Source organism: Triticum dicoccoides, chromosome 7A, assembly GCF_002162155.2.
Source record: "Triticum dicoccoides isolate Atlit2015 ecotype Zavitan chromosome 7A, WEW_v2.0, whole genome shotgun sequence".
Taxonomy (NCBI): domain Eukaryota; kingdom Viridiplantae; phylum Streptophyta; class Magnoliopsida; order Poales; family Poaceae; genus Triticum; species Triticum dicoccoides.
The window spans coordinates 634,567,881-634,594,864 of NC_041392.1; the positions used below are offsets into that span (position 1 = coordinate 634,567,881).

General features: G+C 45.2%; 1 protein-coding gene, 1 long non-coding RNA gene and 2 pseudogenes across 2 annotated transcripts in view; 2 read left to right on the plus strand and 2 right to left on the minus strand.

Annotated features, from left to right (window-relative positions):
• Nucleotides 1-347: 347 nt before the first annotated feature.
• On the minus strand, nt 348-3,048 carry LOC119333743 (annotated as a pseudogene).
• A 15,396-nt stretch (nt 3,049-18,444) lies between these two features.
• Nucleotides 18,445-20,850, minus strand: LOC119332589 (annotated as a pseudogene).
• Nucleotides 20,851-21,153: 303 nt separating this feature from the next.
• Nucleotides 21,154-22,691, plus strand: LOC119332590. The gene is made up of 3 exons (XR_005161035.1): nt 21,154-22,110; nt 22,207-22,304; nt 22,410-22,691. It is a non-coding gene; the product is annotated as an uncharacterized LOC119332590 (long non-coding RNA).
• Nucleotides 22,692-24,457: 1,766 nt separating this feature from the next.
• LOC119329221 (adagio-like protein 1) overlaps nt 24,458-26,984 on the plus strand; it is a 5,632-nt gene continuing 3,105 nt past the window's right edge. The window contains exon 1 of the mRNA XM_037602232.1: nt 24,458-25,042. Coding sequence (XP_037458129.1) covers nt 24,723-25,042 — 320 coding nt within the window. The 5' untranslated portion in view covers nt 24,458-24,722. The remainder of the gene's footprint in view (nt 25,043-26,984) is intronic.

The window sequence follows — 26,984 nt, forward strand, 5'->3', positions numbered from 1 at the left end:
CGCCGTCTCGCGTGCTCAGGTGAGTATTTCTGCAACCTCTTCGCTGAGCCTAGCTTGCTATCACCCAGAAGGATGAAACTACAAAGTGCATCAATCGGGGTTCTATAAATTGAGATTTTTTTTCAAAAAATGGGTAAAATCTGTCATGAAACATAGGGGTAAAAAGTGTAATTTACTCTTTTTTAACCTGTTTATATAATTCGACACACATAATCAACACACTCTTACAGAAATTTACACTCTTACATTGTGAAACCTGATAATCTTAACAATGCGCAAATATATCTATGATTTCATATATATATATATATATATATATATATATATATATATCATAATATCTCTCATATGCAGTCCATGTAGATTCCTTTTAAACAAAAGGATTAGGAGCATGTTGAATTGAGCAAGTCCCTCACGCAGGAGAGGACATCATCGTGAACACACCCGTACTCAACACACTCCTACAGAACTTTGCCATTCTAACAATTTGCAAATATAACTGTAATTTTAAAATATAAACATCTGTGTCATGACCTCTTAAACATGCAATCCATCTAGATTCCCTTAAACAAAAGGATTAGGAGCACATTGAATTTGAGCTTTAAGCCATGGCTTCGAGGTGTCTTGGTATCGGGGGCATCCTGATCTCAACTAGTCCTTGAAGAATCTGAACTACCTGTCCCATTGTTGGTCTATCAAGCTCATTGTCTTGGATGCACCAACATGCAACCTTGCAAGCCAGTTCAGCCTCATCCAGATTGACATCACCATGTAGCATTTGATCTACCAAACTCCCAAGATCTCCTTCAAGAAGCTTGTGTGCGGCATGAACAGGGAAATAAACATCAATGCACTTGAGTTCCTTTTTCCGGATATAATTTCCAGCAACATCATCCCATAGCTATACACATCGACTTTTGGTGTAACAGCAACACCACTGATCCATTCAGGTGCAAGGTACCCTGCAGTTCCTCTCATTGTAGTCAGTACTCGGCTGAATTCCCTTCCCAAAAGCTTTGCCATCCCAAAGTCTGCAACTTTGGGAATGAATGAATCATCGAGAAGTATGTTTTCTGGCTTAATATCACAGTGCATGATGCAGTCTCGACATCCCTCATGCAAGTAGGCTAAACCTCGAGCAACCCCTATGGCTATCTGATATCTAATAGTCCAACTCAATATCGTCGAATTGTTTCGAAATAAATGGACATCAAGAGAGCGATTTGACATGTGTTCATAAACAAGCAACCTCTTGGAACCCTCACAACAGAAACCGACAAGCTTAACTAAATTGATGTGCTGGATAGCTCCAATTGAGCTCACTTCAGCTCTGAATTGCTTCTCTCCTTGATAAGCACCGTCAAGCCTTTTCACTGCTATAGCTACTGAGTCATTTAAAAAACCCTTAAATACAGAACCAAAACTGCCTGCCCCCAACTTATCTTTGAATTTTGCTGTGGCGCGCTGTAAATCAGTGTATCTAAATGCAATGATTCTGTTACAACCTTGAACACCATCCAGTGTATGGCTAGAGCTCTTACTTCTGTTTCTCCAAATCATTACCAGGAGAAAAAGTGCACATAAACCTAGAGCAGAAATGCCTGCACCAGTTGCAACTCCAATAACAATCCCCTTTCTGTTGTTTGTCAATCTGTGGAAATCTTTAGCAGAAACACGAAGATTAAGAGTTTCTCCGGTTGAACATGTAGTACCACTACATTGTAGTGCTCTTATGTTGAGCAATTCATTATGCCAGATAGAACATTTTTCATCATTGAAGGAATATGCGGTGCAAGAGCAATTATTCAGGCAAATTTGAGCGCACTCATTCGGGCTTGCAGCAGCTTCGACTTTTGGGGCATTCTGCAGCAACTCAACATATGGCACAGAGTAGAACTTGTCTGTGGTATGACTTGTGCTTTTATTGCTAATGCATTCTAACGGAGTAATTCTTGAGCAGCCACTGGTTCGATCTTCTAGCTCCCAATCCTCGGGGGATGTTATGGTGAAGCCCTCCATACAATTGCAATATGGAAGCTCATTATCATTGCAAATTGTGAAAGGTCCACAGATTGCATAGACATCACACTGAAGTTTTGGTTGGGCATAGATCATTGTCCAATCCTGTGAACTCTCCAACCAAATGGATTGTTTTAATCGACCTGAGACGTCAACTGCAAAATGAGTAACCAAAGATTCATCGACTAAGTTAAATACCGTGTACTTCTCTTGGTCGTTGTGGACAAATGTTGTGTTCGATACTTGGTTGCTGCTTGTAATCTCTGCTATTGAGAGAAAGTATTTGCCGTTCCATACACCGCTCGACCAATATGGTATGGAGGAGTTCAATGGTGTAAGCAATAACTGATTGACACCACTGGGGTCTAACCTATGACAGTACACACCAGTAGCTGGGTCAATCAAGTTCTTCCAAGAGACGAGCTTACGGTTCAGGCCAGTGACCTTATCCCATCCAAGCTTTGCCCCAGGGAAAAGTGTATCTGTGGGGTGATCAAAGCTCTGCCACAGAACCTCTGCTGAGTTTGGAGAGTCAGTCAGGATGAGATTTCCACTACTCAAAAGCATAGCAGTGGTGCTATTTCTTGTTATGTTTGCTTGTGTGCTCCAGATTATAGACTTGGTGGACCGCTTTAAGATGACAAGGTTGCCATCATGGGAGATTGTGAGCTCTAGTGCGGTGGTGCTCTTGATTGGTGTATCCCTATTTGCGACCCATGCAGAAGTAAACTTGGGGACTGTATTGAACCATATGCCAAGGTACCAGTTGGTGGTGTCTTGGGAGGGTTTGCTGCTGCTTGTGCTGAAGAAACCAAGCGCGTACCTGCCATTTTTGGAGACGAGCTTGTCGTTGACAGTAAGTGCTTGGCCGGCCAAGATGGCGTCCGTCGCGGCAGAATTTGCTTGGGTGCACAGGAAGAGGAGCAAGGTGAAATCTATGAGGAGATGCATGATGAACTGAAGTGGATGGCAAACCTGAAGATGCAGATACTGCAGATATAAATGCTCAAGCCTCAATGGCCTGGTCATAGCAGTAAAGGGCACGGTGGAGCCAAAAGTCAAAGAGTTCATGACAACCATACAAACCGGTGGAAAACTGTGTAGCATCAACAGTCTTATTCTGGACTCCTTTTTTACTTTGACAGCAACGAAAAACTTGCTTAGACTGGGTTGCGTGGTGGAGACTGGAGAGTGGAGATGACTGGGCTGAACAAAGAAAAATGCGTGGGTGTGACCTTATGAGATCAAAGTATTCGCCATCACAACATGACAGGTATGTGGACACTTCAGGCTCTAGCTTGATCTTAAGGTGCTATATTTTGAAGGAAAAGTAAACGCCAGTTAATACAAATCATGTTAAGTTTTTGTTGATATTATACACTGCTGTAAAGTGTTCTTTTGATCAGACTGTTGGTATTCTTTTATGTATTTATAAGAGGGCAACAACCATGGGACGGAGGGAGTACTTCTCATGAGGCTATAACTCTGTAGCTGATCTGATTGCTTTTACTTCTGTATATGCACTTCACTATGTAATCTCACGAACTTCTGTTATTTCCTTTCCTGTATTGGCTACAGCTCGACCCTTGCTGATCTAGAAAGAAAGCCTTGTACCTATTGTCGGTCCTGCTCCTGTCTCTCTGTCCGAAGAAATCTATTAATTTTTTCTATATGGATGAACCTTTTTTTTATTTGCGGGGTTTTGCAGCCTATAGAATTATTTTCGTACGGATCCATTTGCACAATTAGTTTACACTATTGCTTTGTGCATTGAGTGCAACCGCTTCGGAATATTCCTTTACTTTAGCTTTTCAATACTGTTGAATTTTAAAGGGATTTCAATTAAAGTGACATAATACTAGAAATATATGTGTTTTTCTTTCCGTGCTTTGACTGAGTGCATCCCTGTAGGCATAGAAGACTATCTTGTGGCCTCACTCTGGAAATCTGTTTCTTTAGACATGGTTGTGATTTTTTGTCATATCACGGAAATTCAGATGCCATTTAAAACCCTAGCTTGATAGGAAAGAAGTTACAAAACATAGTATGGATAGTAGTTAATTCAAACCAGGTTGTGGATAAAACTATCGCAACTGAATTTGCTGTTTTGTTTCATGAGCTGCGCTCTGAATCTGGACCTAAAACTTCACAAGATGATAAACCCTTGTGAGAACAAGAGAATAACAAGACGGGAATGCATCACCTACTAACTTTGTGTCTATTCACTGGAGTTATGCCGCTCATAAATTCAGGAAAATAACAGATACAGGTCGCCGGAGTCGAGAATATATAAGACACAGAGAAGATTAGTGTACTTGTGTAGTGTGGAAGCCTCTTGATGCGGACTATGTGAAAATCAATGTTGATGCTAGTTTTCAACAAGTTGGCTATGAGGCTACTACAGGGTGTCTGATGACGGATGGAAATGGAAGACTGAAGACTGCTGCCAATGTCTTTGCGATGTGGTGTTCAGATAGAGGTTGATGTAAAAATGACCGAGGTAATGCTTGAGAGTGATGCCCGTGTCCCTTTGGACTTATGGAGCAATGATGGTGATGACATATGGGAAGTTGCACAGTCCTGAAGGAAGTTGAGGACCTCAGCAGTAGCAGGTTTACTGGTTTTCAGTTCAGTTTTGTTCATAGGGCAGCTAATGTAGCAGCCCATTTACATGTGAAAAAGAATGATTGTGCTTTTTTTAAGGGAAAGCCTTCATGTCGCACTTTATTGCAACTTAAATACAGATAGATCGTTTACATCCGGAACGATAAAACTAGGGGGTCATTGTCCCAAAATATAGAAGAGTTCAAAAAAGATATATGTCTATCTAAATTGTGCGCCATACAATAGCCTCCAGATTGCAGTGGTGCAATGATATTTTGCCAATGTTGTATGCTATCTGAAAACAATCTGGAAGAACCACTGAGTATGGGCTTATGCTAGCTGAAAACAATCTGCAAGAATCCCTGTTCAAGAATTCATCCGATTAACCAGTTAACTTGCCGATTAATCTCTACTCATAGGGTCACCGAGTAGCCGATAAACTGATAAATCGTCCGATTAATTGATTAAATGGCCGATTAACTTGCCGATTAGCCTATTAACCCCCTACTCGCCAGCCAACCGACCAGTTACCAGTTAACGATTTCCTCAACAATGGCAAGAATTGATGAGTATGTATGGGCTCCAAACTTGGGTAATTCCGGTGAAAGCTTGAACAACTTTCAAAGAATCGATGCAATCTGCAAGAATTGATGAGTATGGTCTCCAAACCTGGATAATTCCGTTGAAAGCTTAAACAAGTTCCAAAGAATCGAGATAATCTGCAAGAATTGCTAAGTATGGGTTCCAAAATTGGATAATTTCGTTGAAAGCTTGAACAAGTTCCAAAGAATCAAATTCGATGAGCAGGAACACACCCAAGGCCTTCTATTACCTGCCCTGACGAACCAACTGCCTCCGAAAAGAGCGGATCGTAGCGAGGCAGAAAGGAGGCGACCACTGCTTTCCTTTGCGAGCTGTTGGCGCCGCAGCAGGTTCCCTCTCCCTCCATCGGCCGCTCCGGCGGTGGGAGGGAGGGGGAACGTCGGATCTGTGCATCAGGTGGGTTCTCAGTAGGGTTAGGGTTGCGGGAGTCACTATCGACATCGTTGCGGCGGCGACGCGTCTGAATAAGTTTCCTAGAGTGTCGTTCGTGGTCAGGCTGAGCTCTTGCGTTCGTCTAGGAGCAAGCGGGGTGGCGAATCCTCAGATCTTGTTGAGGTCACATGCTTGGTGTCCAGAGGTCGACCGACTAGCCGGGTTGGTCCTCGGATGGGTGGTGGTTGTGTGTAGACGGATAGTCCTTCTTTGTGTTGCTACTGGAAGGATATTCTGCTTTGCCCGGGCAGTTGGCCTGACCGTGGAGCCGGAGTCGGATCCTAGTTTTCTTCCATCTGGAAAGGGGGCATATAGCGGTACTCAAAGTCATAGATGACGAAGCCTGGTGCATGCATATTGGATGCACATGTGTGCAGGGGCAATTTTACCGTTCGGGCACCCTGGGCACGTGCCCGGGCTCGACGCCACCACTTTTCAAAACGTCCGCGAGCTCCGGAAGCCGCAAGAATTGCAAAACTTGCTCGTATACGCTGAAAACTCGTGAAGATACGCTGCAAACAGGAAAACTGATCTATAACTCGGCCAGCGTGGTCATTTTGTTGTCTATTGGGCTTTTATTAGAACAACCAGGAGGGAGGGGGTCATGCACCCTATCCTATCGTGGGCTACAACAAACTCGAGAAAATCAGGAGACCACTCGATCGGTTTGTTGCCTGTCGAGCAGAGACGAGGAAATCAGGGAGATGGGAGCGGGCGCTCGCGCGGCACGCCCAAACCCTAGCTCGGTACTCCGTTCTCGAAGACGGATTGTCGGAGGGCATAGATGAAGGGTGAGCCGCAATAGTGTTGGCGCGCGGCGGGGCCACTACTCCGTCGGGCAAGGTGGGCGAGGGTCATGTACGATCGAAAGTGCAAGCGCCCAGGCGGCGGCTCCTCGTGGAAATTTCATTCCAGCTCGGGCGGGCAGTGGCTCTTCAGGCGTGCCAACGGCACTGCCACACAAAGCCACGATCACCAAGAGGCAGCTAGCACCATACTGTAAAAGAGGGCTATCACGGCACGCGACTATTATGTGAGTCATTCTCTGCAATTTAATGAAAAAATATGCAATTTAACATTGGTTGTGTCGATTCAAATTAGGTTAATTTGTTCAAATTTCAGAATTGAGCATATTGTGAGATATGTGATACTTGGGATTTTTGGAAAGCCAAAATATACTTTAGCTTACAATGTGCCCGGGCTTTAGCAATTCGCTAGCTCCGCCACTGCATGTGTGTCCTTGTCTTTTCGGTGCCAGAGCGAAGAAAAGGGGAAGCAATGTGGCGATGATTATACCATGGTTGAAGATGATGACTTGCTTGGGTATGGTTACGGATTCTTGTGTTGCAGGGGTCTTCTCGTAAGGTTTAGGAATGATGACACGAAGCTCCCGAGATCTTTGTGTTTTATTGGTTGTTTTAGGGTGTTCTTTGTTATTCTGATTCTTTGTGCGTGTGTTACGGTGTGCTTGTAAGGATCAAGGACTTTGTATTATTTGTGATTTGAGTACAAGCATATTTTCTATAAAAGAAGTTTTGGAGGGGCAAACAAACTCCCGCAAAGGCTTCCACCTTATCATTTTCGAGAACAACGTCAGCGCCTCCCGACCCATTATTAAAGAGAACACCATCTATATTCAATTTATACGTGTTTTTCGATGGCTTACTCCATCACATTACATACGATTCATCTCTTCTATGTGTTCATTGGGTTTTCGAGGAAAAGACTCAAAGATAAAAAAATCATTTCTTTATTTTGTTGGTGCGACAGTTGTAATGAAACATATTGTGTTGTAGATGAGCTCATTTGAATCTTCTCAGTGGGATAATTCCTCGTCCAAAGGGGAATATGACATGGACGAAGAGGATGACATTGCTTTGATCTTATGATGCACAAGAACAAGAGGCCAAAGCATGGTGGTTCCGATTGAATTTGATGTTGTTGATTGATGAACTGTAAGATACTAATTAAGTATTCATATTTGTGCTATATTTGTTTTGGATTCATTTGAGATGAGTATGATATTACTAGTTTTAATAGTATGCAATTGTGGAGAAGAAAACCTATTTGGATGCTCTATTACATCATCAGGTACAGCAGAAAATTTTCCTAGTGCCATCTTTAACATCATCTGCTATCTCAAAATAACAATAACTCCACCACAAATCTGAGGTCAGATTTGACCATGTCAAATCAAACTTTTTTCATGGCAAATTTCTGAAAAACAGTGCCTTATTTTGGTGCCTAAAACAGCATCACCACCTGTCGGCCAGGTATGACTTGACATCTTCACTGAAAGCTTAGTGTAAGATGAAGCTGCTCCACCTCCTCCTCTGTCTTCTAGCTTTGCTTTATAAACGATGCTCCCAAGAGAGAAAACGACACTGTAGTACCGTCATCGTCCGATCTGGAAGACTAGATCCTAGAGTTTTCCCCGGAGCAGCACGAGTGGGTCAACAGTAGTTACACGACGATGCCTTCATCAAGGTAACGACGCAGAATGCCGCCATCGCCTGTCATCAGCTCGGTTTTCACCGGCAACTATGTCTTCCCGACTCGCAGCTGAAACTAACTAGATGGTGGATCTCAAGATCTAACCATCCAGCCTCAGGTCGACCACCTCCGACGGAGGAGATGGCCACCACCGCCAGCGGCACGGGCCAGATCAGATATGACCGTAGGCGCCGCCGACCAGTCAACCATGGCCACATCCCCTTCTGATCCGCCCTCCCCATGAAGTCGTAGGAGCAGCGTCGAACCACTGGGAAAGACGAAGACCGAAGGGCCATCTCGCGCCGCCGATCCCTCCAGACCGCAGGGCTGCAGCCTAGATCCCCGCCGTCCCCATCACCGGCGGCGCCCGGGCTTAACCGGCACACATCTCTGGGGACGACAAGGTGGAGGAGAGGGGGGGAGGGGGCGGCGGCCGGGGCGCTGGGGTTGGCTCCCTGATCGCCCTGGAGGGAGCGATACGAGGGAGCTCTGTGAGCGATCAGTTTTAAACGCTGGCAATCTCAGGGGCCGCAGGCAGAGCTGGCCTTCTACATGCATAGATAGTTTATCGACATCATGGCGAATCTACAATGGTCGACTCATTTCACAGTCCAATAGTGGGCAGTACATAGTAATCTTATTCTGATTCGTGGTTTTCGTTTAACCCCGATCAAATCCTTGAAAAGTACTAGTAGGGTTCTGCATCATCACCTGGGAAAGCAAAATATGGTCTTATTCTGGATTGTGTGCGTCTTGGCTCTTCTTGGGCCTTCCAGCCTAGCTTCAAATTTCGTCACACTAGCAAAAAGGCACCACCATCGTATATTTACATGTGTAAACCAAGGCTTCCACACGTTTGGTTACTTATTACTGACTTCGTCATGTTTTTCTTCTCGTTCTTGTTCCGATCCATTGTTCGTCACTTGAAACGGAACGGAGACAAGAGATGACCTGAATCATCCGACTCTTCTCTTTCCTCCCTCCGTGGCTTGAGTTCTTCGTTTTGTCTCACGAGCCACGAGCGACCCAGAGCGCGGAACAAATCGGCAAGTACCAACTGTATTGGCGTGTTCAAACTTCAAAATGTGGTATACCAATCAAGTTCAGTAGATATATTATGATGGTGGTATTATTTTTTTGCCGATTTGCGGTTTTCTGCCCGCTACTTCTTCCTATCCCGTTTCTGACCTGCAATCATGTAATGTAATAAGTAAAGCCTGTAGCTCCATGATTAAATTGAGTCGATCAGTCCGTGACCGCTATGCAGATCGATGATAGCAGCTTTCGAGCGCATTTCGTAATCGCAGGAGTTGGTCGAGTTCAACTGAAATGTCGGTGCACCCACTCCCCTCCGAGGGCAATACAACACTTTTGACAGTACTCCCTCCGTCCGAAAATACTTATCATCAAAATAAATAAAAAGAGGATGTATTTAAACGTATTTTAGTTTCAAATACATCTTTTTTTATCCATTTTGATGACAAGTATTTTCGGACGGAGGGAATACTATTTTTTTTTAAAGAAAGGAGTCCCCCCCCCCCCGCCCCAACTTTATAGATTGAAGCAGATAAAACAGTCACAAATAGTTCCAACAGCACCTAAACAGAGAATAAAGCAACTTTTTCCAGGTGACTACGCTGCCTAGAAGCTTGAGAGCAGAAGTTCTCTCCAACAGGACAGGAAATGAAACTGGGAATACTATTTATCTTCATCGAACAGGTTTTGACAGTGTTGAACAGGATAGCTGAGCTTTCCGTGACCAAAAAAAAAAAACGGGCTTAACTGAGCAAGTGGCCTTGCTGGATATATACTGAGATGCAACATATCACCAGACCCCCCTAATTGGTTGAAGCTCGTGAACTGTTATCACCAAATAATCAAATCTCTGGACTGTAGAAAAATGTACTTTCAGGCTGGAAACTATTATAGCACTGATCGATGCTTGTGGAGTTCTGATGTTGTGATGGTACTCCTACTGATGTTCATGTGCTGTACGTGCGTACGTATGCATGGCTCCTAATAATTACATATATATACTGTCAGGCTGGACACACGTACGCTTTGGTTGCTTGCTGTTGCTGCGGCAGCCGCAGGCGAGCAGGGCGATGCTGGCCGCGACGATGTACAGCTTCGCCTTCTGCCGCTGCGCCGCGCTCCGCAGTTTCTCCAGCTTCTTCTTCTCCTCTGGACTCTCCTTCTCCGGCGTCTTCTTCCCCATGGCTGCTGCAAGTACCACGCAGCTTCCGCGGCCATAACTTATAGGCGCGGATCAGAGGGATAGAACTGCATCTCCTCCGCGATCTGCATCGCGTCGTCGCATCGGCTGCCGGGGGACAGCGACGGCGCCGGTCATCTGCAGGACATGTCCACAGTCCAACTCCGACTGCTTACGGGTTTTTTTTTTAGACAACCCACAAAGCTTTATTTATTCAGACGTCACAATGTTTACAGGGACGAAGGAAAGGTTTTCTGGTTGACCCAACCAAACATGTCGGCCAATACTAAGAGAGAGAGCGTGCTTTGCTAGGTTGTAAGCTTCATAATTCGAGCTCCTAAATTCATGAGCTATATTACAAAAATGAAAATTCAAAGATCGTTCAGATATTTCTTGGATTACTGCTCCATACGCCGCATGAGACCCTTTTCTCACTTCATCAACCACTGTTTTGCAATCAGAAGCAACCTGAATATTCTGAGCATATAAATCCTCAGCCAAGGATAGGCCCTCCCGAACAGCTATCGCCTCAAGTGTGGGGGGATTTGTGATAAACTTGATTACCACCACCGAGGCCCCGAGGAAAACACCATTTTGGTCTCTGCAAATTGCCCCCACGGCTCCGAATTTCCTTCTTGTTGACACGGCTGCATCCACATTAATTTTAGCTCTCCCTTGGTCCGGAGGGATCCATAAAGATCGCCTTACCACGGGTGCAGTAGTTGGCCTCTGGGTTCGGATATTAACTTGGCGAACTTCATCAAGATAAACTGATATGAAACTGTTCATAGCAAAGGGTGACTGGAAGATGTCTTTATATACTGCTTTTCTCCTCGCCCCCCATATTGCCCATGTTGTCACAACTAGGCGAAGGAAATCGGCCGCATTCAGAGATTCATGCAGGGCAAAGAGCCACTCCTTTGGGTTGTCACATTGGCAGCTAATAATCTTATCAACAAGCTCCTCAGGAGCGAGAGCCCAAACACTGCGGGACATTGAGCATGAGAGTAGTGCATGCCTCCATGTGTCTCGTGCTCCGCATAGCCTGCATGTATCCTCATCCGCCATATGACGATGGTTTAGAACTTCCCCGGTAGGCATGGACTGTCTCGCAAGTCTCCAAAGAAACATACGAAGCTTTGATGGGACCTGGATATGCCAAAGAGACGTCCAAAATTTGTTATCTCTTTCTGACGTACCTACTTCTTCATAAATCCATCTTTCCCGGCTAAGCTTTGTTCTCATTATCATTTGGTAAGCAGACCGAACCGAGAAATTACCCCTGGGTTCCTCATGCCACGCCTAGAAATCCGAAACATTGCGAGTACATAGCGGGATTTTCAGAATTTCCTCTGCATCAAACGGAGCGAAAACTGTCCTGATCAGCACTTCTTTCCATTGGGCTGAAGTTTTGTCAATGAAGTCTGACACTTTAGCCGGAGGATGTTGGATGAGCGACGTGATAGGTCGTTTGAAGTTCTCCCTCGGAATCCAATTGTGGTTCCACACATCGGTCGTCTCCCCATTACCAACTCTTCTGACTATCCCTTGAGCTAGAATGTCTCTGCCATCCAAAACCGCCCGCCATATCTGAGACGGGTGAGCTCCCAGCTGCGCTTCCAAGAGTGTGCAATCCGGGAAATATACAGCTTTAAGAATTCTTCCACTAAGTGATGCCTCATCTGTAAGGATGCGCCATGCTTGTCTTGCTAGCAGCGATAGGTTAAAGATCTCTAGATCCCTGAAGCCAAGACCCCCTAAATGTTTCGGTTGTGTCATTGTATCCCATGCTACCCAGCTTGGTTTCCTCTTGCCATTCTTGCTCCCCCACCAAAATTGACGGATGATGGAAGTTATATTGTCACACAAGCCCCTAGGAAGACGAAAGCATGACATTGAAAAAACTGGTATGGCCTACGCCACTGACTTGATCAAGACCTCTTTGCCAGCCGCCGAAAGCAACTTCTCCATCCAACCTTTTATTTTCTCCCACACACGGTCTCTCAAATATTTGAAAGTACCATTCTTTGAGTGACAAACATCAGTAGGCATTCCCAGGTAACGATCACTCAAAGTTTCATTGTGCACATTTAAAGAGTTTTTTATAGCCTCTTTAACCGGAGGAGGACACCCCTTGCTGAAGTAGATCGAAGATTTATCATGATTGATCCTTTGACCGGAAGCATTGCAATAAGTTTCTAGCAGGTGTGACACTGCATCTGACCCCTCTACATTAGCCTTAAAAAGCAACAGGCTGTCATCTGCAAATAACAGGTGGTTAATGGTGGGCGTCGTTGGGGCCACCTTAATACCTGCAACTGATGACTGAGAACTGGATTTCAGGAGGCACGAAAGGCCCTCTGCTGCAATCAAGAATAAGTAGGGGGAGATTGGGTCTCCCTGCCGAATACCTCGTGTAGGTATGAATGAATCAAGGTTCTCTCCATTGAACAAAACTGAAAAGGATACCGAAGACACCATGCTCATCACTGTGTTGATCCACTGAAGAGAGAAACCCAACTTAGTCATAATTCCTCTCAAATAAGGCCACTCCAACCTATCATAGGCCTTCATCATATCGAGATTTAGCGCACAGAAGCTATTAGACTTTGATCTTGACCTTTTCATAAAGTGTAAGCACTCGTAGGCATAAATTATATTGTCTGTTATTAGCCTCCCCGGCACAAAGGCAGATTGTTCTTCGGATATGATCTCAGGCAAAATCTCCTTTAGCCTGTTAGCTACTACCTTTGAAGCAATCTTATAAAGTACATTGCAGAGACTAATAGGCCTGAACTGAGATAGCAACGATGGATTTGTTACCTTTGGTATTAACACCAACACTGTATCATTGATCGCCTTCGGGCTCTCTTCCCCTCGTACTATCCGTAGCACCATCCGTGTGACATCGTCTCCACAAATATCCCAATTTCGTTGATAAAAATGAGCTGGGAAGCCGTCCGGCCCCGGGGACTTTGTAGGGAACATCTGGAACAGCGCTATTTTGACCTCCTCTGCAGTGTAATCAGCATCTAACCTTGAGTTCATTTCATCGGTCACCTTCCTTGGTACATGATTTAACACAACATCCATTCCTTGTACCCCTTCTGAGGCATACAAGGTCTGATAGAAATTATTGGCCATTGATTTCAGCTCATCCGGATCAACCACAATGACACCCAAAGAATTTTGGAGCGCTTTTATCATATTCTTTTTCCTCCTCAAACTAGCCCGGAGGTGGAAGAATCTAGAGTTCTTGTCACCTGCACGTAGCCATTCAATCCTTGCTCTCTGGCGCCACATAATCTCTTCTCTATGATACATCTCGATCAATCTCTCGTTGATCTTAAATCCTGCGTGGGAAGGACCTGTGCGAGACGTATCCCCCTGCAACTCGGCTAGTTTTCCCTTTAGCTGTTTTATTTCCTTTCTCACACTTCCAAAAGTGTCATTACTCCATCGCTGCAATCCCTTAGCCAGATTCTCAAGTTTCTGGCGCATCTCCTGGACCGTGGTGCACGGTACTCCCGTATCCCAACCGTCCACTATCTTGTCATGGAGACCCTCATGTTGTTCCCACATCACTTCATATTTGAAGTCTCGTTTTCTGTGGTCCTCTTTCACTCTGCCAAAATCCAACAACAGCGCCGAGTGATCCGATGTGGCTGATATTTCATGTGTCATTGAAGCTAGAGGAATTTTTGCCAACCATGACGTGTTTGCAAAGGCTCTGTCCAGCCTACATCGGGTATAGGTACCACCGGTAACTTTCTTCTCAAAAGTCCAGAAGTGGCCTTTATAGCCCAAATCTATAAACATGCAAATATCTGTCGCGTCTCTAAACGCTTGAATCTGAGCATTACTACGTTGTCCAACCCCCTCATGTTCATTTGGACGTAGCACCTCGTTAAAATCCCTCATGCAAAGCCAAGGTAGAGTACTCAAAGTACTAATGTTTTTCAGAACCGTCCACGTCTGGTGACGCAGGTGGGTTTGTGCCTCTCCATAAACACAAGTAAATCTCCACTTATCCTCCCCTTGCTCTTCAACTGAAACGTCAATGTGATACACCGAGTAACCAAGAATCTTGATCTTTATTTCATTATTTCAGAAAATTCCAATACCACCACTTCTACCTTGACTATCTATTGCAAAAGAATTATCATAACCAATTTTACTAGCTAAAGCTTCTACCCTTGATCCCTCTATCTGAGTTTCGACGATACACAGCAGGGTAGGGGCAAACTTCCTCGCGAATTCGCGAAGCTCTCGAACTGCCGCATGTTTGCCTGCTCCACGGCAGTTGCAACAAAAAGCACTCATTGATCTCGGCGGCGCTCCTCGAAGGAGCCCGCCAAATTTTTCACTGCTGAGATACCACCATCTTTACCATCATTTTCTGTCCTGCTTCTCTTCGGATCCCTCTTTGGGGGAGGGCTCACAATGGAGCTTTCCCCTGGTACAAGTGCCAACTCTTTCCCACTTGCCATCACTGTATCCACTCCGGCCTGATTCCGCTGTTTTGCATACATGGCCTCTATCTCAATCCTCTTCCTGTTTTGCTCCTCCATGTGAACATCCTGTGCATAGCCCGTCATATCTTCGTCAGCCTCTGCATCATTTGTGGCTGAACCTCTGAATCGATCGCAGTGGTCTTACGGTTAAGCTCGCACGCAGTGGCCTTGTTACTGATCGGTGAACAGGAGGGACGGCCCAACCGGGGCCCAAAACTCGTCACCCTTTATGGCGACGTGGCGTGTCTCGTAGCCGTGGGACGTTTCCCGCGCAGGATAGAGACCGGCTGAAGCTGGGCGTCCGCAAGGTTTCATGCCCCCGAAACGTTAGACAATAACATTAATGACTTAATGTGGACTAGGTGTTTAATTTGTGGCAGACAAAATTGAGGTTATGTACTCTTTTTTTGTTGCAAAATGAGGTTATGTACTGTTCTTGACTTCTTGACTGAATTCGATGACAGCGTACAACATTGATATCCCTCTGCCGAAGTGCCGAAATGCAGCGAGAGGATGGGGAGCTCCTGTTCGGCGCCCTCAGCGCCACTTAGGTAAGTTGGCGCTCCTACGTAGTTGCTACTGGGCCGGCCAATCATCACTCGCGTCCAGAATGAAAAATAATAATCAACGAATAATATTTTGCAATATCTGGAGAACGAACTCGCATGCTAACGTCGACCCAATTAGCGCAATAACCACTGCACCACGATGATATCCAAAAAGGGCCCTATTTGACCCCTGTTTTCAGTCCTATTATAAATTATTTGAAAAAGAAAACGTAGTTCTCTAAAATATTTCACAAATTTTACAAAAGTTCATCGATTTTGAAAAAGAGAATCACAGATCTGATAAAAAATATTCAAAAATTCAAAAAAAATATTAATTTTGAAAAATTTTCACCGCATTTTGAAAAAAAGGTCACTAGATTTGAAAAAAAGTTCATTGATTTTGATAAAAAAGTTCACAAATTCAAAAAATGTTCATCAAAACTGAATTTATTAGAAAGTTTGAAAAACCTTCACTGGATTTTGAAAAAACAGTTCATGGATTTGAAAAAATCATCAATTTTGATTAAAAAAAGTATGCATTTTTGCAAAAAAGTTTACCAGTTTTTAATAAAGTTCACCGTATTTGAAAGAAGTTCATTAATTTTGATAAAAAAGTTCATGAATTCGAAAAAAGTTGATCAAATTTGACTTTTCATTCAAAAAATTTCAAAAATGTTCACTGGATTTTGAAAAAAAGTTCATGAATTTGAAAAAAGTTAAAGAACTTTCATAAAAAAAGTCCGCACATTTTGAAAAAAAAGTTCACCAGTTTTGAAAAAAGTTCGCCAGATTTTGGAAAAAAGTTCACGCATTAAAAAAAGTTCATCGACTTTGATAAAAAAAAGTCACCAAATTTGATTTTTCATTCACATAATCTGAAAAACATTCACCGAATTTTGAGAAGAAAACAATTTTGATTAAAAACTTCACTCCTTTTGAGAAAAGCAATAAAAAAGAAAAAGGAAAGAGAAAAGTAAAAAATAAAAGAAAAGGAGGAAGGAAGAAAAGAGGAAAGAAAATGTAACAAATCACATCAAGTTAGATGTCTAGGTGGCTACCGTAGCGAACTATAACGTGGAGGTCGTATGTTCGAGTCACAATAACACTATAACGGGCGCTGAGCCGCTGAACGCCCCGAGCACCTACCCCCTGGATCTGCAACATTGTAGGAACACCTGCCACCACTAACACCAGGCGTGCCACGCCGAATCCCATTGGCCACCAACCCACCACCAACGCCTCGAGGCCATCCCACTGTCAGCCTCCACTATAACTCGACGTGTTCCTCGTCTCCACCACCATCCTTCTCCGATGCCGCCGCTAACATCGGGTGCATTGTCGGATCTCGTCAACCACCACCACTACACCGAGGCCATCCCATCTTTTATATGCTCTCTTCTCCATCCTTCTCATAGAAAATCACCGAAAAATACTCGGGATCCGTCGGACTTGGGTCGCAGCACCACCCACTCCCCTGCTCTATTCCCATCCTCCTCATCGTCTTCCACCACCACCAGGAAATGCGCGCGCACGCGCGCACACACACATAGAGAGAGGGAGAGAGGAGGAGGCGGAGGAGGAAGGGAGCGAGAGGATTAGTGGTGTGCCGCTTGTGTGAGGCAGAGAAGCAAGTTGATGTTTTCTATGTTGACTTGTCTTGGTTTAACACTTTAAGATCCATGTAGAATATCTAATAGCTATAGACATGTTCACCCCCAATTGCTATAAATTTGATGTTGGATTTATAGGGAAAATTACCTTTTGATCGACGTCTAGTGTTGGACAAAATCTTGTGCTATTTGCAAAAATATTTCAAGGCAGAAAGCCATTTCGCAGGTAAATGTAGACTAACTTATTTTGGAAATAACAGTAAATTTTGAAAATGCTGTATGGTCAAAAGTCAAAATTAGCAATGTAAAATAAATCATTTTATCTCAAGGCAAATAAATAATTTTATCTTTTTTTGAGAAAATAAATAATTTTATCTTTTTGGGAGAAATATAAATAATTTTATCTGTTTTTTGAGACAAATACATAAATTTATCTAAGGCTGTCCGGCTTTAACATGGGCCGAGTCCACACCGCTGCCACCGGGTCCCGCTCGTCAGACCTTTCCCTAACCTCTGCCTCCGCCTCTCCGGGCCTGCATCCCTGCCGGCGCTGCCGCGCCGCTCCCGCCTGCACCACCGCGCGAAGAGAGACCGCGCTCTCCTCCGCCTCCCGTCGCTCAAACCCGCAGCGGACCGACTCCCGCTCGCGTCGCATCGACCTTAGCTTCCCGCTCGCTCCGGTGCCTCCGCCGCCGCGCTCGAGCCCTCTGCCCGACCTAGCGGCGCTACCCAAGCCTTCCTCTCAACTGCCCGCGTGATCTCGACATCTCGTCGTCTGCACGCGCGCTCCCGCCGAGTGCCCGCAGTCGAGCACCTGCCGACTCGCCTCGCCGGTGACCGCCCCCCTTCACAAAAGCAGAGGCCGAGCAACCCCCAGTGAGTTCGCCTCGCTCACTTTCCCAACTCCCATCCATCCACTCCCGGATGCCCCAGAGGCGAGGCCCGAATCGACTCCCCGACACGCCGCACGCCGCTGCGTCGCTCGCCCCCGATTTCCCTGACCGATGGAAACCCTCGCCCATCTCCATTCGCGTCACCGCGCGCAATTGGACTCATATCTAATTTTCCCCTCATTTAATTTTCCAGGCACCTGAGATGGAGTTCGAGATCGTCGCCGTCTTCCCCACTGAAGTGAAAAACCGTCTGCTACCGCATCTCCCGTGCTCCGGTGAGTCTGTGTATACGGAGCATAGCAAAGTCATTACTTACATGATTGCAAAAAAAAAGTCATTACTTACATGGCTAACATTATAACGCGTCACAACTTTGCAAGCAACACAAATTTATCTCCAGCCATAAGCCGTCACATTTGCATAGTAAATACAATTCTCGTTTTAAATACTACAAACACACGTGTACCATATCATTTAGGCATTCGATTGAGCTAGTTTCCCTTGAGAAATAGGTTATGCGCGCATCGAATGCGAGCTTCCACCAATAGCTTGAAGTAGTCTTGGTATTGGGGGCATTCTGATATCAACCAGACCCTCAAGAATCTGAACCACCTGTCCCATTGTTGGTCGACCGACCTCCTCATCTTGGATGCACCAGCATGCAACCTTGCAAAGCAGCTCAGCCTCATCCAGGTTGACATTACCATCTAACTTCTGATCTATCAAACTCTCGACGTCTCCTTCAAGAAGCTTATGTGCGGCATGCACGGGGAAATAAACATCAAGGTTGCCATCACTCGTACATGGTCCGCACGAGTTCCTCCTTCCAGATATTATTTCCAGCAACACCATCCCGTAGCTATAAACATCAACTTTTGGTGTAATAGGAACACCAGTAATCCATTCAGGTGCAAGGTACCCTGCGGTTCCTCTGACTGTAGTCAGAACTCGGCTATGATCCCTTCCTAGAAGCTTTGCCATCCCAAAGTCTGCAATTTTTGGGAGGAATGAAGCATCAAGCAGTATGTTTTCTGGCTTAATATCACAGTGTATGATGCAGTCTCGGCAGCTCTCATGCAAGTAGGCTAACCCTCTGGCAACTCCCAGGGCTATCTGATAACGAGCAGTCCAATTCAACATAGTGGAATTGTTTTGAAATAGATGGACATCAAGAGAGAGGTTTGGCATGTATTCATAAACAAGCAATCTCCTAGAGCCCTCACAGCAAAATCCAACAAGCTTAACTAAATTGATGTGCTGAACAGCTCCAATCGAGCTCACTTCGGCTCTGAATTGCTTCTCTCCTTGATAAGCACCATCAAGCCTCTTCACCGCTATGGAAACTGAATCATTTATAAGCCCCTTAAATACTGAACCAAAGCTGCCTCTCCCCAACTTCTCTGTGAATTGTTTCGTTGCACGATGTAAATCAACGTATCTAAATGCAATGATTCCATTACAACCATCATTCAGCATGCGGCCAGAGCTCTTCCTTTTGTTTCTCGAAATGATTACTAGGAGGCTGAGCCCGAATAAGCCTAGAGCACAAGCACCTATACCAGTTGCGACTCCAATGACAATCCTTTTTCTGTTATTTTCCAAACTTTGCATATCTTTAGCAGAAAGGCGAAGGTAAAGAGTTTATCCATTTGAATTGGTACTACCACTACATTGTAGTTGTCTTACGTTGAGTAGTTCATTATGCCAGATAGAACATCCGCTATTGTTGAAGGAATATGCAGTGCAAGAGCAATTATTCAGGCACAATTGTGCACACTCATTTGCACTTTTAGCAGCTTCTACTTTTGGGGTATTCTGGGGCAACCCAACACATGGCACAGAATAGAAGTTGTCTGTGGTATGTGTTGTGTTTTTGTTGCTAATGCAGTCTAACAGAGTATTTCTCGAGCACCCACTGGTTCGATCTTCTACCTCCCAATCCCCAGGGGATGTGATGGTGAAGCCCTTCATACAGTTGCAATTTGGAAGCACATTATCATTGCAAATTGTGTAAGGTCCACAAATTGAATAGACATCACACGAACTTCTTGGTTGGGCGAAGATCATTTCCCAATCCTGTGAGCGCTCGTTCCAAACAAACACCTTTACTTGGCCCGAGATGTCAATTACATGACGAGTAATCCTCTTTGCTTGCACTAAGCTATATGTGTGGTACTTCTCATGGCCAATGTCGACAAATTCTGATCTCCAAATTTTGTTTCCTGCCATCTCTGGAACTGAGGCAAAGTATTTGCCGTTCCATACACCACTGTACCAGTATGGTGCAGAGCTGCTAAGTGGTGCAATCAATAACTGGTCGACACCACTATGGTCCAACTCGTAACTATACAGACCAGTAGCTGGGTTGATTGAGTTCTTCCAAGAAATAATACGGCGGTTCAGGCCGGCGAGCTTGTCCCATCCAAGTTTCGCCTCTGGGAAAAATGTATCTGTGGGGTGATCAAAGCTCTGCCACAAAACTTTTGATGAGTTTGGAGAGTCTTTTAGGACGAGATTTCCATTATTCAACAGCATAGCAGTGGTGCTATTTCTTTTGATGTTTGCTTGTGTACTCCAGATTATGGACTTGGTGGACCGGTTCAAGATGACAAGGTTGCCATCCTGGTATATTGTGAGCTCCAATGAGGTGATATTCTTGATTGGCTTATCCCTATTTGCAACCCATGCAGAAGTAAATTTGGGGACCGTATTGAACCATATGCCGAGGTACCGGTTGCTAGTGTTTCCGGAGGATTTGCTGCTTGTTTCGAAGAAGCAAAGCGCGTACCTGCCGTTCCTGGAGACGAGCTTGTCGTTGACGGTGAGTGCTTGGCCGGCCAAGATGGTGTCCGTTGCCGCGGCAGAACATGCTGACATGTACAGGAAGAGGAGCAATGCAATATCCACGAGGAGATGCATGGTAAACTGAAGAGGAGGGGCGAGCTTGCGGATGCAGAGGCCGCAAATGCAGGATGATTGCTCAATGGTCTGGTCATAGCAGTAAATAGCCGCGGTTTCAACTTTCAACAGTCAAACAAAACAGCCAAGCTAGTTGAATGGACATTTATCCTGGTGGTGATTGTCAACCACGTAGCAGGTAGCACCCACAGAAGGGCTGAGCCGGTCTGAGTTTGCATGGTGGAGACGAGAGGAGAGGAGTGAGCGAGAAGGTGTGGACATGAGCTTTAGGCATCTGGTTACCGGCTCACGTCAGAGGTATTTGCCATCACAACTGTTGCTATTAAGTTGCTATTTGTTTTCAAGCTGGCTGGTATAGTCTCTCACATCAGCATCAGCTTCTCACCACTTTCTCTTTTGCAAGGCAACGTGTTATTGCTGGGAGATGGACTCAGATGAGAAAACTGCCGTTTGGTGATACAAAAACGTGTTAGGTTCCCCTCAGCGTAACACTTTGCTCTAACAGGTTATACGTGCCAACCTCTTTTGGTATTTTGTTTTACAAGTAAGAGGGGACAGCAGGCCATCACGTATTTTTGTATAGCTATGTGTACCAAACAATCTTGTACCTGTTGTCACTTTCTTAGGGTCTTGAAATTCCAAAGGATTTTTATAATCGTCGGGACTTTTCTTCTCCTACATCACCTCTTTGATTTTGGTTTGTTGGATTGCAATATATGGAATTTTGTTTGTAAGGATTGATTCACAGTATTTTATTTTTACTTAAGTTATTAACTTTTTCGGAAGATTCATGTATTTTCTCTTTTATTACCTCCATCCCATAATAGAAGAATGTTTTTCAAGCTATGTTAGCTTGAAAACGTTCTTATATTATGGATATTATGGACGTAGGGAGTAGCAATCAAACAACCTTTGTATATTTAAGTTGGCACGACATTAAGAAGAGACTTTCCTTCCCTTCTCACAAGGCGACTAGTGTAAATCCTTCCTTTTCTCGATCTTCGCTGGCAAGCCTGTGGATTCACCTCCCCCTCATTTGTCGCCCCGGCGGCCGGTGGTGTGGAAGAAAATATTGGTGCCTTGACTCTGGCTAGTCGACATGTTAGGGTTTTACTCCTCGCAGGGTGGTGCTCGGATGAATGGCAGCGTTTCTTCTTCAAGTTAATCTTCTGGACTTCGATCTTCCTCGAGTTCGTCTAGCGCGATGGATTGGATGGGGCTCTGACGACATAGATTCCCTGCCAGCTCCTCAGGGCAGAGGTTAGGGTTTCTCGCGTGCCCATCCACTGGAAGGTGGTGTTGGACATGTTGCCTTGTTCTGGGCTGAGTGTTTTTTTCTTACTTCCTTTTTGACAGTGTGTTCTGGGCCGAGTTTGCATGGTGGAGAGGAGAGGAAGTGAACGAGAAGGTGTGGACATGAGCTTTACGCATCTGGTTACCAGCTCACGTCAAAGGTATTTGCCATCACAACTGTTGCTATTAAGTTGCTGTTTGTTTTCAAGTTGGCTGGTATAGTTTCTCACATCACATCAGCTTCTCACGACTTTCTCTTTTGCAAGGCAACATGTTATTGCTGGGAGATGGACTCAGATGAGAAAACTGCCGTTTGGTGATACAAAAACGTGTTAGGTTCCCCTCAGCGTAACACTTTGCTCTAACAGGTTATAGGAGTACTTGCTAACCTCTTTTGGTATTTTGTTTTGCAAGCAAGACGGGAGAGTTGGCCATCACGTGCTCATTTTAGTATGTATAGCTAAACCAAACAATCTTGTAGAGTACTTATTATCACTTTCTTAGGGTCTAGAAATTCCAAAGGATTTTTATTGGGACTTTTTTCTTTCTTTTGCGTCACCTCTTTGATTTTGGATTGTAGGATTGCATTATATGGAATTTTGTTTGGAAGGACTCATTCACAGTATTTTATGTTTATTTAAGTTGGCTATTAGCAACTTTTTTTGGAAAAAAGTTGGCACGACATTATGAAGAGACTTTCCTTCCCCTCTCGCAAGGCGACTAGGATAAAGCCTTTCTCCCCGCGATCTCGGCTGGCGAGGCCATGGATTCACCTCTCCTCTGCCTACCGCTCCGGTGGCCTGTGGTGGGAGGAAAACCTTGATGCCTCGACTCTGGCTAGTAGATGATTAGGGTTTTAGTCCTCGCAGGGTGGCACTCAGGTGGATGACGACGCTTCTTCTTTGAGTTAATCTTTCGGGTACTGATCCTCCTCAAGTTCGTCCGGCGGGACGGATTAAACAGAGCTCCGGACTCTAGTGTAGATTCCTGCCAGCTCTTCGGGGTGGCAAGGTTAGGATTTCTCGTTGTGTGTACGTGGCGACGATATTTGGTGTCAGATTCTTCAAATTGATTAAAGGGTTCAACAACAACGATTGCGACTCTGGGGCACTCTTTTTTGGGGGCACGTGCATAAAGACTTTCTGGCTGCTATCGACAAAGTTAGGTCGGCTCTGGTATGGGAGCGACGACAACGTCACGTCATTCTGGCGGCAGTAGTAGTCGTTTGGTGGTCCAGGGACCTTAATGTAATTTTTATTAGGTTTGGAGTGCTTTTGTACTTTTGGTAAAATTTTATAATAGATCTGAGTTCTTTTTCGCAAAAAAAGTCTGCACGACATTTAAATCAAACCATGTACTTACCAAACTATCAGTAGGTATACTCCAAACAAAATTCCTTTGTTGTCGTATCAGATCGCAAGGTATAAGAGATCTAGAGGAGGAAGGAGAAAGAAGAGGATGAGGAGGCAGGAGGAGGCCAACCTGGCCTCGATGGTGGTGATGTGAGGCAAAGTGATGAGGCCACCGACACGAGATGGTAGGAGAATGAGACGAAGGAGGAGTGCGGGAAAGGAAGAAGAGCGACACAATTGACCTCAATGTGACGACACCGACGATGTGGCTAGTGGTGTAATGCATTGTTGATAGAATGGTACCGAGCGCCTGCCGAGCCTACAAGCGCGCTTGCATGATTGGGATATGGCGATGCCTTGACTTGCCCGACTTACGATGGCGGCGGTGGAAAATCAAGGCCTACTATGGCGGAAGGAAGAAAAGGAGCAGCAGCAGAGGGGAAGGGGCGGCACTACTAGAGGAACAAGATGCGGGGTTTTTCATGGTCTGAGTTCGACTTTGTACATCGTCATGCAGAACATTCGGTGCATGGGGGAGCGACGGAGCAGAGGAGGGAGCGCTCCTAGGTCCATGCTTTTGGGGGCTTTTGATACTCCCAACCAGAAAACCACGCCTAGAAGTTTCAAACAAATCCTACTCCGGAGTAGAATACAGATTGGTTTTTTTAGGGGACAATACAAATTGAGCTGAAATTCAACTCATTTGTAAAGTGGGGGTAGGGGGAGCGGGACAAAACGACGGCCACACCAGGGCCGCGCAGCTGGTCGCCCCTGTCCCGTGTGCTTCGCGGTTGCACGCGTGCACGTCTCGACATTTCGAGAACGGCGGATCCGGGCCGTCCACGTGCGCCGCAGATCCCATCCGACGGCGGAGGTCCATCCACCGAGCGGGACAGGGCGCCAGTGGACGACGACGTCGACGAGGCTGGGCTCACGCCACTGTGCTCTGCACGCCGCCCTTTCCCCGTCCACTCGTTCGTCTTCCCTCTTTCTCCCCTCCCACGACCCCCGACAGCGAGGCAGAAGCAACCCGAGCCCCAGCCCACCATTCCCTCCCAGTCCCAGCCCCAAACCTCCTTCGCCTTCACCCAGCCCCCCAGCCACCGATCCCCAATCCGCGCGCCCACCCTCCCCTCCACGCGCGCGGGCGGCCATGGGATGAGCCGCGGCGGCGGGGGAGCCCGGATCCGGACCTAGGGTTTTCGGCTGCCACGCGCGCGCGCAGCCATGGAGTGGGACAGCGAGTCCGACGGCGGCGGCAGCGCCGGGAGCGGGGACGAGATGGAGGAGGAGGAGGAGGAGGGGGGAGAGGTGGTGCTTGGCGGGGGGAGCGGGAGCGGGAGCGAGGGCGGGGGATTTGGAGGGATAGGCGGCGACGGGGTCGGCGGGATGTTCACGTTCGCCATCGAGGGGATGCTCCTCGGGGCGGGGCCGTACGGGCTGGTCGTCACGGACGCGCTCGAGCCCGACTGCCCCATCATCTACGTCAACCGCGGCTTCGAGGAGGCCACCGGGTACCGCGCCGAGGAGGTGCTCGGCAGGAACTGGTTCGTCCCCCGTCCGTCCTCCTACTTTTGCTCTCCTTCGGTTCGATTCGTGCATGTATTGTTGGAATTGATGCCACTTAGGATCGATCAGAGCTTAATTTTTGTTCGTTTGGATAATTGGGTTGCTACGTCCTGAGCTTCTGTAGTGGTGACTTGTAGCAATAGAAATGTGGCTAGATTGGGGAATTCTTCGGTTTACACTCTACTTGTTAAAACGCTTCTTCTTTGGGCCAAATATCAAGCTGTGACGTGGGTTCGTTATGGTGTAGGATTCCCTGTGCCTGTTTGTGCTTATTTGGCTTTGCCTAGTCCTCCAGTAGCATTGTTTGCTTTCTGTTAACAGTTCCTACAAATGCTCGTAAGACTTCCGATGATTTGTGTGCACCAAATAGATTGAAGTTAGCAACTTAGCACCAAAAAGTGCCGTCATGTCTTGCATCATCAGTCCCAGGAGAAGTTTTCCTACCTTAAATTGTTGAGTTTGGACCATATCTTGAGGCTTTATTTACTCTATATATTGGAGCTGCTGAACCACATCTTGGCCTGATATGCTAGTCTTGGAACCATGCTGTTTGAATTCTCCCTTGGTTCGCTAACTTTGTATCTAATGCAACCCTTCAAGATTGACTTAACTCTGATACTTCTGCGCTAGTGTTTTTGGATTGGTTATAGACTCTTTTTGGCATGATACTACATAAGTAATGACAAACAGAAGCATGTTTGTATGTAGTTTAATCATTTTTTGTTTTGTTTTAAGGTAATCATGTCTTGTGTAGTATCCTTTGAGCAAACATAGTTGTTGGAACTTTGCAACTTCACATGAAAATGAACAAATATTTATCATGACAGTCTCTAGAATAGAAAGGGGTGGACCTGATCAGTTAAAGAAGTATATTCAATCAAAACTTGTTTGTCATGTCCAGTCTGCCGGAATCCCCCAGGTGTTTGATGATCTGATCATACTATGCTATTTTGCACTCTTCAATGAATCATGGAAATGATACCTGTAGAGTTAGAGCAGGTTGTGAAAAGGGACTTTAAGGTAGTTAGCCTTAATGAAAGATGAGTCATAAGTGCATAACACAAAAGGGAGAACACAAAATAGTGACGCCTTGAAATGGGTATTTTTTGTATCAGTTATAAACTCCTTTTGGCATGATACTACATAAGTAATGAAAAACAATAACATGTTTGTAAGTACTTTTAATCATTTTGTAGGGCAACAAGGTTGTAGGTAGTATCCTTTGAGGTTTGAGCAAACATACTTGTTGGAACTTAGCAACTTCACATGGAAATGAACATATATTTATCATGATCTTTATGACAGAATGGGAGTGAACCTGCTCAGTTAAAAGTAGTATTCTAATCAAAATTTGTCTGTCATGTTAAGTATGCCGGAATCCCAGGTGTTTGATGATCTGACAGTTGACAATGTTATGTTGCACTTTTCAATAGTATCATGGAAAATAATGATACCTGTAGAGTTAGAGCAGGTTGTGGAATGGAACTTTTAAGGTATGTAGCCTTAATTAAAAATGAGCCATAGGCGCATAACACTAAAGGAAGAACACAAAAATAGTAATATCTGTAGCTGAAGGATTGCAGAAATAGTAATAGTAATATTCTGAAGTTCTCTTAAGTACCATCTGCTCTGTAGAATGACCTCACATATGATTATCTTGTAATATTTTGTTACTGAGGGACCCATAGATATCTGTATACTACGTACATCATAAGAAAAAATAACGCCAATAGTATATTACTATGATGGTGACAGACAAATATAGTGCTACTGATTTATGTGATGGAACAACTGTTTTCCAAAGTTTGGAAGGCTTAATCGTAGAAGTTATTGCATGCTTGTTATTTTGAGTTTCTAATAGAAAACAAATGGGGGGAGTACGCCTGCTCAGTTATCATGCTTCACCATACATGTAATCTT